General features: G+C 40.6%; 2 protein-coding genes across 4 annotated transcripts; one reads left to right on the top strand and one right to left on the bottom strand.

Annotated features, from left to right (window-relative positions):
* The first annotated feature begins 836 nt into the window (after positions 1 to 836).
* prelid1a (PRELI domain containing 1a) lies at positions 837 to 5,208 on the top strand. 3 transcript variants are annotated; one of them, XM_031558116.2, is made up of 7 exons: positions 837 to 908; positions 1,836 to 1,873; positions 1,979 to 2,101; positions 2,246 to 2,471; positions 2,828 to 2,941; positions 3,307 to 3,385; positions 4,756 to 5,204. In XM_031558116.2, the coding sequence occupies exons 3-7, from the start codon at positions 2,010 to 2,012 to the stop codon at positions 4,875 to 4,877; spliced, it is 633 nt and encodes a 210-aa protein (XP_031413976.1). In that variant the 5' UTR covers positions 837 to 908; positions 1,836 to 1,873; positions 1,979 to 2,009; the 3' UTR covers positions 4,878 to 5,204. The 3 variants fall into 3 exon arrangements, with proteins under 3 accessions (XP_031413976.1, XP_012689376.1, XP_031413977.1); XM_012833922.3 differs by lacking the exon at positions 837 to 908 and adding an exon at positions 1,013 to 1,189; XM_031558117.2 differs by lacking the exons at positions 837 to 908; positions 1,836 to 1,873 and having other exon boundaries at positions 1,981 to 2,119; positions 4,756 to 5,208.
* Positions 5,209 to 7,877: 2,669 nt separating this feature from the next.
* mxd3 (MAX dimerization protein 3) lies at positions 7,878 to 14,902 on the bottom strand. The gene is made up of 6 exons (XM_012833923.3): positions 12,386 to 14,902; positions 11,585 to 11,687; positions 11,340 to 11,369; positions 11,143 to 11,257; positions 10,332 to 10,518; positions 7,878 to 9,752 (listed from the first exon to the last, which is right to left on the bottom strand). Exons 1-6 carry the CDS (start codon positions 12,453 to 12,455, stop codon positions 9,643 to 9,645), a joined length of 615 nt encoding a protein of 204 aa, XP_012689377.1. The 5' UTR covers positions 12,456 to 14,902; the 3' UTR covers positions 7,878 to 9,642.
* Between the last annotated feature and the right edge of the window lie 694 nt (positions 14,903 to 15,596).

A 15,596-nucleotide genomic window follows, 5' to 3' on the forward strand; every position in this document is an offset into this window, starting at 1 on the left:
GAGGTTAAGGCCTATTTTCAGTTTGAAGGAAAACCACTGTCTGGATACATGACCGATTATGCCAACAGTGAAATGTGGGGTTAACTTTTAATTTAAGCTAAATAGTGTGTCTTTTTTAAATAGAATTTCGGTAAAATACAGTGATCATTCTCAATTGATTTGACCAGAGACTTCAATTGAGGCTCTTGGATTTGGAAGGCTGTTAAGATTGTTTGTGGGGGCCGGGGAGGTAATCGACTCGCCACATCTAAAAGTAAGTGGAATTGTCTCTATCACCACTTTGAGAGAGAACTTTATTGATTGAGGTCTTCCTAGTGTATTTTTCAGCCTCTATTTTAATTGTTTCGATTTTTTTGTAACGAGGTGATAAGGACCTAAAGAAGACGTCACTGGTTTGCACGCCTCCACAAGCGGATCAGAATGACGATTTGTATTGCTCGGCTTGCTGATTTATTTTTGTAGTAGCATAAAACGCATATTGCGTGGAGATTATGATTACAGCTCAGAGCATGCGAGTGCCGCTTCACAAGAAGCGCTAACCGGATGCGTCAGGGTTTACGTGACAAGGCACGTGACTTGAGTTGTAGTCCGTTTATGAAACGGAAAGAGTGATTTCAAATATTTGAAAGAAGGAAAACTATCGCTTGAAATTCACAATTAGTAGGTTATTACTGTACAAACACTAAAACGTATTTGTTTTCGATAACTTCACTGATATGTCTTCCTAGATTTTTTTAAAATCAATCTATGAGCTTCTACATGTTAACTTGTCTCCTAAAGGAACGCAACCACTAGTCGTAGGTTTTCACTCCAGCCCAGTAAAGCGCTGGCGCCAAGTAGGACGAGGAAAACTGAATGGATTACTTCATAAATGAAGTAACATTGTGGAAGACGTAAATTGTTATACTGTGAGTGAAATATTACTGAAATAATAGTAATACGAGTTGCTTCTTTAGACTTTTTGTTACGCTTGTTATATTTTTTATACAAACGATGACCTAGTTAGATCCGATATAAACCGTTTCACCAGTGTAGACTTTTCATTGCAGTTTTCACTGTTCTTCCGGAAATGGCGTCAACCATGACCTTCCCTTTTCTGATCACGTCTGTCATGTAGACAGTTCGGACAAATGTCCCTGTAAAGTAGTTATAGAAAAATGACTTTTACGTAGATGGTGTTGTCATTAAGGTAAGAATGAGTATCTATTTGTATTAATTGTTTGTTTTGCAGATTTCACGAGCAACGACCGCATTGTTTTATTCTCGAAGATAACCCCAGTAACAGAAAACCTAATGCTTGCTAGCCAGTTAGCTCTGTACAAATTATTTCCCAATCGGTTGACCGTGTTGTTCAACGTACGTAACAATTAACTTTTTAATCGTGACAATGTTTCAATGATGTCAGATCCGTAACAGTTAAGTTCAAGGGCGAATTTGTGACATTTTCATTTCGCGTGAATGACTTCTTTCGTTGGATTTGGGTTGGAACACATTTAACCACATGTTACTGATGCATGGATGATGTCTGACCTCTCACCCATTTAATACCACAGATGTAGCTAGAATACATTGGGCACATAACATTGAGGATAAACCTCGTTATCGACCGACCGAATGCTTATGGTGAAAAGTTTTATGTAGCTGTCCTTAGCTAGCAAAAGGTCATTTTTAGCATCTTGTACACAAACCTGTAACGCTACTATCAAGTTCGACAAATGTCTGTTGGTAATGGTAACAGTAGCGTTGACTTAAACGTTGTGTTGAGCCGGTATGCTATCATAACATTACACCAGCTACATTTACAGACATAATTAGTAATGTTGTGTGTTTTACAGGCTAATTTGTTGTGGTGGGAGGGAACATAAACATTCAGGTAACATTGAAACATTTATTTTGCCATCCAAATATCTCTAACTGTCTTGGCAAAACAACGTTCGTGTTCAACGTTCATACAAACTTCATGTCGGTTACGTTGCAGGTGTCAACTGACACTGTTCATTTTGGGAACAATGGTGAAATATTTCCACTGCGTTGGTCTTCTCAAGAACTCATGGGACCAAGTCTGCCTGGCATTCTGGGAACGATACCCCAACCCCTATAGGTAATACTCCATGTCACCGTAAGTAGAGAGGAAATAAGAGGAAAAAAAACTTAGCAGAACTGGATGACTAACTCCGCAGAATCATATGAATACGTTTTTATATTTCTGTCAATCATCTCTATCTGTTTCTTGCGGCTACTCTAGCAATCATGTTTTGACGGAGGACATCGTTTTCCGCGAGGTGACGCCTGACAACTGCCTCCTCTCCAGGCGCCTGTTGACCAAAACGAACAGATCCCCGCGCTGGGCAGAAAAGTTCTTGCCCAAGCAAATGGCCCGCCATGCGTACATAATTGAGGACTCTATTGTTGACCCAAAGAACCGGACCATGACCACGCTCACCTGGAACATAACTCACGCGCGCCTCATGGTGAGGCTAAATACGATTGTTTGGCAGATAGCATTATCCACGGATTAACATTGACTGGTCCCTTTCTGCATTCCATGTTTTGGCTTATGGTTTAAGATGTTGTGTTTGTTGGTTAGCCTCTTACCTATTTTGCAGTTGGTACAGCTGTTAAATAATGTTTTTTGAATTGGTTGGTCTGGTGAAGATTGTTTTGCTTCTCTGTACTTGAGAGATGGAGCTGTCACAAAATCAACAGTCATCCTATTAAAAAAGATATGGAGTATTCATGTGCTGGAATGGCTTTCATGTCTGTCTCTCAGTTTACAACCAGCCCTTCACAACCCCTCCCCTCTCTCTCTCTCTCTCTCTCTCTCTAGTCGGTGGAGGAGCGTTGTGTTTATGTTGTGAATCCAGACAACAACAACTGGACAGAGATAAAGCGTGAGGCATGGATCTCCTCAAGCCTCTATGGACTATCCAGAGCCATCCAGGTCAGTAGGGGAAAGAGGAACAACCTTAAGCCTAGAGGGAAAGTCACAATGGGGGACTGGCCATTGGTTTATCACCCCTTCTGGAACCCCTTTCTGTCTCTTCCAGCATTACAGCAGTGGTTGGCTATGTGCTGCAAATAGTCTTTGCTGAAAGATGTACATGGAAGGCTGTCATAAAATGTGACTCCCCCAGCTGTCAGAGGCTACATTGATATGTTGCCATAGATGTAGCCACATATGTTGCCATAGAGATGTACACTGCCATTGGGCAAGGTTTCAGATGTCTGGGATCACTTTCGGTCCAAGGAACATTTTAAGCATTTCACTAATTTCTCTTTTTCTTTTCTTTCCTTATCTTTTCTTAGGAATTTGGTCTTGCAAGATTCAAGACCAGTGTTACCAAGACCATGAAAGGATTTGAATATGTTTTGTCTAGAATGCAAGGTATGGCCCTTTTTTTGTTTGTTTTTTCGTCTCTCGAGCTATACAATATACAAAGCCTTTTATTTACCTCATTTGCCTCTTAAGAAAACTTAGCTCACTCCTCCAGTTATGCCTAGGCGATGTCTTTCTTCCAGGCTGAGATTGTGTTAGTGATGTCGTATTGGGGTATCTAACACACAATCATTGCATGCACCAAATATGTGTTTTTCGCTGTGTAAGAATATGGAATATAACGTATAGACTTGAAATGTATTGTGTTGATGAAGACCAGTTACATTTTTTTATTAATGAACTCTCAATGATGACACTCAGTATAGTCAAGGGACCACAAACACTGGCGTTTGTCGTAGTGACAATATTTTATCTAAAGTTATATAATTTCAAGGAAAGCCATGAAATGGGGATAATTTTGGTGGGCAGTGTATTTTGCTAGAGATTTTCATTTAGAAGTGTGACCGTAAATACTTAAATCAGTGTTCAAACTAAGGATTACCTGTCTAATGTTAGCAAGTAGGTAAGACCCTGTATAGAAGTGGTTCTCAACTGGGACCAACAATATCCCATGGTAGACCATTGGACCATGGTAGACCATGGGATATTGTGGGTCCTAGTTGAGAACCACTGCTATACAGGGTCTTACCTACTTGCTAACATTAGACAGGTAATCCTTTGAACACTGATTATCGGACAGATACAACAACACATTTTTTTTAACCAAACTGTCAAGTTATCTGGGGACTATTGCTTCATCTTTTCCTAACTTAATGATTCAAACATATATTCTTATAGTTATATTCTTCATCAAATTAACTCGTTATACAAACATACATGTTGATTCCTTTCCCACACACAAAGCTACATGCTAACTGCAAATATGCAATATGCTACCTAGCAATATAACTACAGTAATTAGCGAAACGTTTGACTTTTCTAACAGAATTATGAATTGTAATGCAAAGATTCAACTAGCCCAGCAGTGGCATCAATGTAGACTGCTAGTAAGCTGAAGCTCTCCCCACTCATGTTACAGCACTACTGTAGCCAACACTTTGGAATCTCATACAGCATGCATCTGGCGCGCACACAGAACTATCTTTCTCTCTTTCTGAGAACTGCCCTTTGAGATTGAGACATGAGAACAGCAACGACTCCGCTTCTTTCATTTTAAAATATAAGTTTATTAGTTTTATACAACAAATTACAATTCTGAGGGAGCATGCATGCATGCATGCACGCACGTACACACACACACACACTTTGACCCTTTCAGAATGATTCTGCAACGCACTTTTGGGTTGCACCTCACCAGTTGAGAAACACTGCTGTATGGTGCTGTTGGTGACGGGACCTGGATGTGTTTGTCACCTTAGGCGAGACGCCCTCCAAGACGCTGGCAGAGACGGCCACGGAGAAGGCCCGCAAAACGGCCCTGGCGGCCAAGGAGAAGGCCAAGGACCTGACCTCCCAGGCTCAGAAGAAGCAATACGTTTGAAGGGGGGTTTGGAGGGCCACGGGCCCCCACTAATGCAACCTATACTCCCCTCTCCCATACATGCACTTGCTACACCGCAGTGCTCTTGAGCATCCATCCTCCCTGTGTCTGACCTAGTCAACCCTATCTGACCTGAGTGCATCTCCACATCAGCCTTATCCCAGGTTAAGACATGAAGGATGGATGGAGATTTACATCTTCCTCTATTTAGTTTTGCTCTGTTCAAGAGTAGTTATTATGGGTTATTATCATTAATCGAGGGTGGGTGGGAATACATGTGGGTCTTAATTTATCCGTCTTCTTTCCTTTGTATGTAGATCTACATACCTTACTTTCTCTCTCTCAGCAGACAGTCTCACTCTCTCTCTCTCTCTCTCTCTCAGCAGACAGTCTCACTGCCTTCATGCTGATTCCTTTCCCATTCTGTGGGTTCCGTTATCAAATGCTGTTTCTGTTTCTCCGTTTGTGTTTGTCACTCCGCCCCCGCCCCCTCTGTGTTTTCTGAATAGTTCCATTGCTTCAAATTGAAGTGATTTTGTCATATGATGGGTCCACGTTAATTGCAGTCTTGGCCTGATTGGGTGAACTGTGGGCCTTTGTTCAGAAGTGAGGACAGGATCACCAAAACGTTACCACTGTGGGAGAGTCGCCCCATTGTATTAATGAAGCACTTACCCATAACATCACTAGAGCTCAGGGTAAGCCAATTTATAAAGAGGTGATCTCTTAAACAGCACTGTATGCAGTTAGGCCTGAAGCATTTCAGGTACGTCTGTGTCCTGGTCCTCAAATGTGAATGAAGACTGGCTGGGGTGTGCATTGCAGGTGTACCATTAGAGATGGTAATTACAGTTTTTCTCAGTCGCTTTTGTACATTTCTTGAATCGTCTTTTAACATTTTCAAAACAGTGAGTGCATTTTTCAGAACAATTAGTACAAACAGCACCACACTATGGATCACCCATTAATTATTTATGAAGTAATACTATGTAACCTGATCATAGACATTTCACCTTCACTCAGAAGAGAACTTTGCCATTGGATAAAGTACAGAAGGAAATTGATGGAACAGTAATCAACATGCTTTTGAGGCCACCACACCATTCCCTGACTTTACATTGACCCAAATGACCACATGAATACATACAGTTTGCCCCCCCCCCTCATTCTTCTGATTGTGATACCTTTAGATGATTTTGAGAAAGGTAGGAAAATATGACTTAGCACATTGTTTTTCTGTTCCAGTGCTACACACTTACAGTACTGTATTCCCCCCATGCTGGCCTGGAACATCCACTCTGGCTTGGTGGCCTATGAGGTTTTACTCTCAGCTTTTGCCTTTGAATGAACTGAATCAACGATTGTCTAAACCCTTTTGCGTGAAGAGTGCTGAGTGCAAAATGTTCAAAAGAATGAGAAATTGCTGTTATGGTGTGCAAAAGTGACTATATGATCTGGAGTTTGAACCGTTCTGAGGATTTTAATTCTGCTCTGAGAATTGTACCAAAGCAACTGAGAAAAACTGACAGAAATGTGAGAAATGATTGCAGTGGGCAGCAATGTCTGTATACTATATATGCTTGAAAATGTACTGAAAAAATAAACTGCACCATTCAAATCCACCAAAGCATAAATGGGCTTGTTTAATGATTAAGTTGCTTAGATGCTACAAAAGTGTTACAGTACTAACCACTTAATGAAATATGCTCAATGATAATAAACATTTTCTATCAAACAGAGAAGTGTCTACCATTTCTATACATGGACATTGTTAAAAAAATTCTATTCTATTCTATTCGTGAAGGCGAATTTAATTTAATCCAATGTAATCAACCTAAAAGGTTATGCATGTAAACCAGGGGTCTCAAACTCCCGGCCCGCGGGCCAGATACGGTCCGCCAATCGATTTCATGCGGCCGCCACTTCATATCAGAATGTTGCAAAAAGTTCTATTGATTTGAATGGACCACCCCAACCATAGACATATATGATATATGACATAGACATAGACATATATGATATATGTCTATGACCCCAACGTTTACCGCTGCCATTGGCAACGGGTTTTGTGCTTCTAATTCACATCTTCATATCATTCCACAAGTAGTCCAGTCCTTTAAAGTAACGAAAACTTAATTGAAGTCAGCAAGTAACACCCGAAACTTTAAAGTTCTATTTGCGTGAAGAATATTTTTTTCTTAGCTGTAGTCACGAAATGGCAACAAAATCATTAAAATGAGGTATTTTGGAGGAATGTCTTCTATCGTTTTGACAACTAAACGAACATTAACCGGGATAATGTATAGTCCAGCGGTCATTATCAGAAAATAAATCTAGCTGTGTGTCAAAGGCAAAAGTTTTTAGTGCATATTCTGTGGCTCTGGACGAGAGCCCTGACATAAATGATAATGCTCAGCTCGCAATTTTTGTCTGTGGTGTTAACAACCAGTTTGAAGTGAAAGAGGAATTACTTTGGGTAAAAACAATGCAAGGCCGTACCACAGGATAGTCACTCCAAGGAATAGCAACAGACGGCGCACCATATCAGTACACTATTCATTTTAGATCAATATAGATGGAAATTTTGACTAAAAATGCAACTATATCAAACACCTTTATCCAAAGAGCAACTTGCATTGCTCAGGAATTGAACCCAGGTCAGCTACTTGCTATTCAACAACACAAAACATTGTAACACTGATCACACATGGTAGATTTGCCACACTCAAAAGTGGTATCTATAGTATTGTGATAGGCAAGCCAATAGAAAAATAAATCTGGCCCCCTACTGACCAGACTGGACGCTCATCAGCCCCCAGGTAATTTGAGTTTGAGACCCCTGATGTAAACCATCTGAATGCCCTTTAAGTCAGATTTAATGATCTCACCAATCCAACTCTCAGGATAGTGGTAATTACGCCTGGTTTGCAGCTCTTCAGATCTTAGCCATGAACATGAACCTAAGTTATCATGACATTAAATCACACACAAACACAAAGATTAAATACATAAAATATTTATTTATACAAAAGAAGTGTATACACTAGTATAAAAATGCTACATTGGAATACAGGGCGTAGGAAAGGACAGAAATACATAGGTGACGTTCTTTCTCCAGTGATACAGAAACAGGCAATAAGGCTTCCGGTGGTCACAGTCAAAAAGGCAAAGGTCCTTCACAAAAACCTGTTAAATCTGGTGAACACCACCACTGATGCATGTTGCATAAGTCAGATTAGTGACAAGAGAGGGAGACTGGTTTGTCCATGTATGTTTTCTTACTGATATGTAATTTGTTTTTGTTTATTGTTGAGGTGCACCTAGTTGAGGTACCAGCTCATCGGGGAGAAGCTGTAAGTAAAACTGCACATTCAGTTGTAGTGGCCACCAGCTGTTGCAGGAGCATGCAAGTACTACATCTACCTAAAGCTAACCTACTCTCCAGAAAAAAGTGCCATCTATAACCTTACGAGTTCCTTGACTTGGCCACATAGAACTGAAAGTTGCCACAAAGAACGCAACAGTTCCAGGTGGCACCTTCAAGATCTGTAATTATAGCTTAATTGTTCTCCTATGAGGTCAAACCAAAGAACTGTTTTCAAGCACCTTTTAAAAAAACAAAACAAAATTCAAATAGCTCAGATCAGTAACACTCCTTTTCACTGCATATTGTTGTCGTATGCCTCTGCAAAAGAGCTCCATGCCCCATCACACCCGCTAGTTTTCTCCTACATGGTAGGCCAGCATGTGTCATGGACCCATCCAATCTGGAGGACAGAACGTTTCCACAGCTTTAGAGGGTGAAGGGCAGAGTCAAAGGCAGTGGCAAAGCAGTGACTAGTCACTCCTGTGCTGACGTATACACCCTTTATCAGCCTAAGTCATCTCCTAAATGTATTTAAGAGGTTACACATATCTTAAAGGTCTTGTATAAAACCATAAAAGTCAAGAAGGGCGATAAGATGCCAGTCAGGTCACAGGTTTGCTCCATGTAGGAGCCTCTGACAGTGGGCGAAGGGATTTTGTCCTTACCATGAAAATGTTCCACTCATTTTCATAAAAAATGTGCAGACATGATCTCTTGTATTCAAATCTGTAAAATGTTGCCAAACACCCCTTTAAATGGACAAAAAATAGTGCTTTGTGGATGTCTGTGCAACAATGGGCAAAACAAAAAATAATCTAGACCAACATGTATGGACAAAACCATAAATAGACTGAAGTCCAGGACACAAGTGCAAGCTTGTCTATGCAGACGGACCCTGAAATGAAGCCTGGGAGCTGACAGGGTAAAAATCAGAGTGTTTACAGGACAAAAAAAAATTAAAAAGATAGTTAGCTTGAAAAGTTGCGAAGCACTGGCTGGGTTTCAGTTCCTGACGTGAGTGAGTGGGTGGGGAGAGGCTATAGCACCACGGGTTCACAACACTTTTGCATCGTCTCGGTTTTTTCTTCCTCTCCCTAAGTTAATGCACTTGATAATCATGTTTTCTCTAAAATCAAAGTCCTTAACATGCTTTTCAATCCTCTAAAGTTCTCTAGAATTCATCCATCTCCAGAAGGCCACAGCGACATGTTCTGCATCAGTGATGGACTGGAAATATAATGAAAAATAAAAATTCCAGTCCCATCATGATGCATATCCACTTCTTTGTAGGTCTTCTTTTTCAACTGATTTGGAATGTTTCCACTCTCCAGAGTGGGATGATCACACTCACACGCACCACATCACACACACACACACACACACACACACACACGTCAATCATAGCCACACACGGTCAGGGGTGGAATAACTGTGATCCACCCCTGAATGTGTGCAGCCATCTGCCTCCAGTGTCCAGACCATACTCTCCACATCGATCTCCACATCCTCTGCAGAAAGGATATTTAAGAGTGGGATTAACATTAATATTCAATTTTTCATTTCTCTGTTAATATATTTTTTTTATTTTTTTTTATCAAACATGTTTTTAACTGTAGTCTAACTATAACATGTATTATTCCCAACATACTTCTCATTTTTCAACCACTAATGTAGTAAATTGTGGAATAAGTCATGTTGGATGGTACAGTACTTTCATTTAACAAAGACTTGACACAAGGTTCATGCCCAAAAGAACTACACACAGGAAGGTATTTGTTAGCATCCTTCATCTAAGTCATACAGTGTTTCCTAACAACTTTCACAAGGCTAGTACAACTAGCCATTAGCCTATTTGACAGCATTCTGCTATGCCTATTGTGGTATGTGGAAAACAAGCCTTACAATCCAAAGGCATGGTGTCGCATTAACTGAGTACCAGTGAGAAAATAACTAGCTCTTTGTCTTACAACTTCTGACTTAATGTGACTAATTCTCTATTTTCAGCTTAAGGTCTGGGAGTGTGTGCTGTTGGGGGGGGAAAACCCAGCACTTGTGTTTGTCTGATAATGCAAGTGACCGTGCCTCACCTCTGTCGGAGTCCGAGCGTTCAGAGGAGACGACGGAGCCGACGGAGCCCAGGCTGTCGTTGCGGATCCTCTCCGATGCCGTGGATGCTCCGGCCTGCAGTTTCTGCAGACGCACGCGCAGCTCCTGCTGCTTCCAGCGCAGTTGGCCCTTCATCGACTCGGCTCGCTCTTCCTGATCCTGGAGTTTCTGCATGAAACCAGCCAAAATGCGGGGGTCAGAGATGGCTTTAAAAAAAATCTTCTACTTTTTTATGTACATTTATGTGCTGTAAACGGCGCAGTAAAATAAACTATAAATAAATAAACCTTGCCTTGCACATGTGTAAGGCTTATGTAGGTTTATACATGCCCCATTTCCCTCAGTCATAGTAAGCGTTTCCTGTTTTTGAGTACCTACATATGACTCAGCCAACTACAAGCACTACAATACCAGGTCACTGAAATCTTTTGTATGCAGAGCTTTGAGACCCTGGAAGCAGGCTGAAGAAACCTAGTACTATAAGGCAAGCGAGATTGTCCAACAATGCATCTGCTACACTCTTAGACAAACAAACCTTATTATTCAGAACTACAACATACTTTACACAACACAAACATATTCACATAAGTCCACCATTGCATTGAAATCCTGAAGCAGCTTGTTTTGTCCACACACAGATACCAAAGGTACATTTTAGGATGCCAACTAATTGCAAAAACACCACATATAGTGACAAAATATATAACCCCTACACTAGCTGAGATGAAAGTGCCCTGTTGTAATAAATTGCACAAAAATATGATCAAGAATTGCAGGCTGCATAGACTTTACCTTGATATGGAGCTGCGCTCTTCTCAGTAGGTTAAGAGTGGTGTTTCTAGCCGAGTCTGTAGAGAGCGGAACCTCCTGCTTGAGCTGCTCTAGGCAGTGTCTCAGTTGAGCTCGCCTAGAAGATATGAAACACAGTTGTAGACTGGGGCACGATGACAAATTACTGGAAATAAACCATTGTGTCTCGCTCTTCTTACCTGTGTTTTTCCAATTCGTTGTGGACTGATCTGTACAGACAAGGGTATAATTGGTGTAAATTAGTTAACGATCGTACACAACGCTGATGTAGATATAGCAGAAGTGAATAATTTGGTTAAGAGATTGCAAATCCCTGCTTTGTGGTAAGCAGTTAGTCACAGACAGTCATTTTACGTGTCAAAACAGGCACTCTTCCCAAAGGCCACGTAACCAACATAGGTCAGATAGAGTTACATAACCTCACCTGCTATTTCCAGCGCTGTTCTTCTTGTTCTTCTGCTTACTACGTTTATCGGAGACTCCTTTGCTGTAGAACGGCAAGACCGAAGCATAGCCGTGTTCCGCCTCTGTACAACAAAGTAACCAACTTGTCATTCACTTTCAACCGTAACGCGTTAATGGCAAACACAGGGATACAATATGTCTTTCTGGAATGATACACTTCACGCAACATTACCACTAATTTCTATTTTGTAGTAAAACTACGTAGCTATGGAAAAGTTACTTTTTTTGCGGGACCGGGCGGCTAACCATTTGACAGAGGCTCGCGGGTTTTTGGCGCAATCAGCATCAGTCCGCCGCAAGATAGACTGTCACCCATTCGCTAGACACCTTAATCTATTTCTGCCTATTCTGCTGTTAAAATTCATGTAATTTCCACAAACAGTACAAAGATTATAACTTTCACAGATAATGTCTGAATTTTCATTCACTGATGGAGCATGTCTAAGGAAACTGTGTAGTTGCATTTTCAAATCTGCCGCGACTTCGCGCCTTTGTGTACAATGATGATCTCAAATGTAGGTCACTTAGTCAACCCTAAAATTGGCAACAACCAACTCATTTTCACCAAATTTGAAGCTCCATACACGTTATACTTTGACACAATCCACGTCAAGTTTAAGGTGCAAATCGAAACACGTAAATATCACAAGCTAACCTGGCGTTGTAAGTGTAACTTATCGCTAGGCATTGGTTTTGAACATGGACGGCAATTCCAAGTAAGCAACCTTAAATGACAGATCGCTCATAACTTTGACAGTACCTCGCTCTCTTCTCTCCAAATACTCCGCAGCTTGCAGAAGAACTTGAATATTGTATGTGTTCACTTCCATGGCGATATGCAAAATCTATTTTCAAAACTTGATAGGAGCAATTGACCTGCTACTGTATTTGTCCAGTTGAGAATTTGGCTGAGCTGGCTACGTAATGTGCGTAAGATTCGGCACGCCCCCACGCCGGCCGCTCCCTTGTTTTGCTCTACGTCTGCTGTGGCAAGGAAGACCTGAGTCAGTCCAGTCAACAGGGGGCGCTGTACAGATGTCTTCAAACACAACCGTGTGTGTCACTGTGATTCGTTGACCCTCCCCCCGCTCTTTATGAATACTTTCTTAAGCATATTTGTTTGAACCAAGTGCTTATTTGGGAAGTCGTAATTTACATGTCATTCATAACAATTCAACTGTAAATCCATTGTTTCGTTAGGTCTTAACACAACTACTTTTACCAATCGTTGATCAATCTCACAGATCTGAGATTCGTCTATGCGGCTCACACCATAGATATAAAAATAGAACACAATGGGAATATTGTAAAGCACGATTGTGGGCCACTGCTCGCATGTAGTGTAATTTTATGAAGTCGCATGTCTGTGCCCTGTAGTCTACCCTGCATAATTCGTGTTGTTTTGCAGAACAGAACTGGCTTGATAAGGTCTGGGAGTGTGTGCTGTTGGAGTGGGGGTGGGGATGGCTGAACTCCATTGTGTTGTGGTTTGCAGAACAGAACTGGCTTGATAAGAACGAGTGGAACTACTTCCTCTCTTGCATCATGGCAGCACATTCAATCTGAGGATACTGTGAAGATCCATCTAAATTGTAAACCACGACATAGGTTACCTAAAAGTAACTGGATACTGTATTAACTGTATGACCCTCTGGCGCTTATACAGCTGAGGACTGAGATACAACCAGCCACCTGAAAATATTTTTGGAGAAAATACTAAAGGACCTTCAGTTTCAAGGCATGTGACAAAAAGGACCATTTAGGGATTTGAATATTATCACAAAACAGCAAGACAGTTGTTTGTCCTTTAACGCGGAGACTATTTTCCTATTATGGTATATCAGTGATTACATGTGTGGAAATCCAGTGTTCTAACGCCCCCTCAATTTAATGTTTGGTTTTAAATGATCCTTCAAAAACTCTGTGATGTGGTGCACAGAACGTAGGCAAGTCATCCTGAACTTGGTCACATGAGACCATTACAACACTTCAGTGCCTTCACAAATACACACATCAAAAGGAAAGGGAAGTTCCTGAAATCTAGTTTAACCATGTCACCTACTACTGTTGGAAGTGATATCATCTTTTAAAATAAAGGATAAAGTAATTGACTTTTGTTGATCCATCTATCAATAGCTTTGCCCTGCCAGCAGAAACACACTGAACAGAGTGCCTTTTGACAATTAAACAGTAATCATGTCGGCTAAATGATCGGCTTTTGCTAGTGTTAAAACAGAAGCTCTCAGCAGCTAGTTTATAAGGGATTATATAATAAAATGGACTCAATTTTGGGACCTAGTTGAGGGAAAGAGGATTTCACTCCGATCCACTACAATAGTGGCAATTTCTCTCATCAAAAAGTCATGTTCCAGGAAACAGGCACAACGCAACATTTACAAGCATCATGGTATTGTAACATAGACTAATGCAATCTTGAACTAGTACCATAGTTTTACCTCTTCCAATCTGGTTTTGTTACAACATATCCATGTGTTTCAGCATAAGTCTCATTCTCGTGTTCGTAAATGGCACTGTCCTGATACCTTAACAAACTTTGCCATCTCAGGTTGTGGAACAGTACATTTTACTGGAGAACATTACAATATCCTAACACTAAAATACCTCAAAATTTGTTTATTTTTAGGGAGGAATGGCCAAAATCTCAAGGTTTTATTTGGTCTTGGCTGCTAAAGGTGGCTCTGCTAGTTATGAAATCTAAGGGTTTGCATTCATTTTCAGACAGTGACTGTGAATGTTTAAACAGTGTACTCAAGAAACACATGCCAAAGGTCAACTGTTCATGTGGGATTAGTCAAAGCAGACTGTAATCTAAACATTTTATAATTAATGTAGATATCCATGTATGCTTAAAAGCCTCACACTTTGTTCTTGTTACTTTTGTATGAGACTAATGATGGTTCATTAATAAAGGTACCTGAATGCAGGACTACTACATGACAATCATTAACCCAGGATAGGAAATCATTCAGTAGCAGTGCCGCCAACTTCATCAAACCCATTCTACCTAGTGGGTGATTAATGTACCCTTTTCGCAACACACCATGTCACACAGGATGTCATTAAATCACAGGTTTATAATAATCATACATACAAACTGATAATCATGTTCCAACAATTTAATGCAACTTTTCTGACAAGTGAATAGAAAGCTCCACACTTGGCAGAGGAGAGACATCAGCCCACTCTATACACAGGTGTAGTCAGGACTGGTGCAGCGGGCTGAGGCCTCGTGCCAAGCCACATCAGTTCACTAGGTACTCATCTGTGTTCATAGGCGAGCCCTGTGGAGATACAAGAGTGTTGGAGAGTAGGGGAGGGGAAGAAAGGAATCAGTTAGATGGATTCACTGTGTAACAAAATAATATCACAGCTTCACTTCGGTTTTCTTGCCCTCAGGTTGTCACACGTGTGGTCTACACTGGCACTGCATAAGGTCAGTTTGCACATGGCTGTTTCAATTTGAAATAAACGGAGTTATTCTTTTATTGTTAGGCGAGATATGCATGTCGTTCCAGCAAGGTTATCATAGTTTTCCATTTTCAATTACAGTTTTATTTTTATAATATGTTTGTATTAAATCTGAATTTCAGTTTAGTTTTAGTTAGTTTCACCAGTGGTTTCACTGATTTCAGTTTAGTTTTTATTTAACTGGACTCATTTTTATTGCATTTTAGTTTATTATAGTTTCAGTTTTGGTTTAGTAATTTTAGTTAAGGATAAAAGTTGTCAAGGATTAGTGCAGATATCAACATTTCAAGAATAAACTTAACATAAGCAATAGGCAACATTTGTTTCAGACTGAAAGCCTGTTAAAGATGCAGTCCCCAATTCTGTTTCACGAAAGGGTGTTGATATTTGAGCTCAACAGCCAATGAAAATTCCACCCTACCCTTCCATGCTCCTGAAGCACAGTGTGATTGGTTCGATTGCTAGAGGACCGTGAGGAGCAA

This window comes from Clupea harengus, chromosome 20 (genome assembly GCF_900700415.2).
Source record: "Clupea harengus chromosome 20, Ch_v2.0.2, whole genome shotgun sequence".
NCBI classification, from domain to species: Eukaryota; Metazoa; Chordata; class Actinopteri; order Clupeiformes; family Clupeidae; genus Clupea; species Clupea harengus.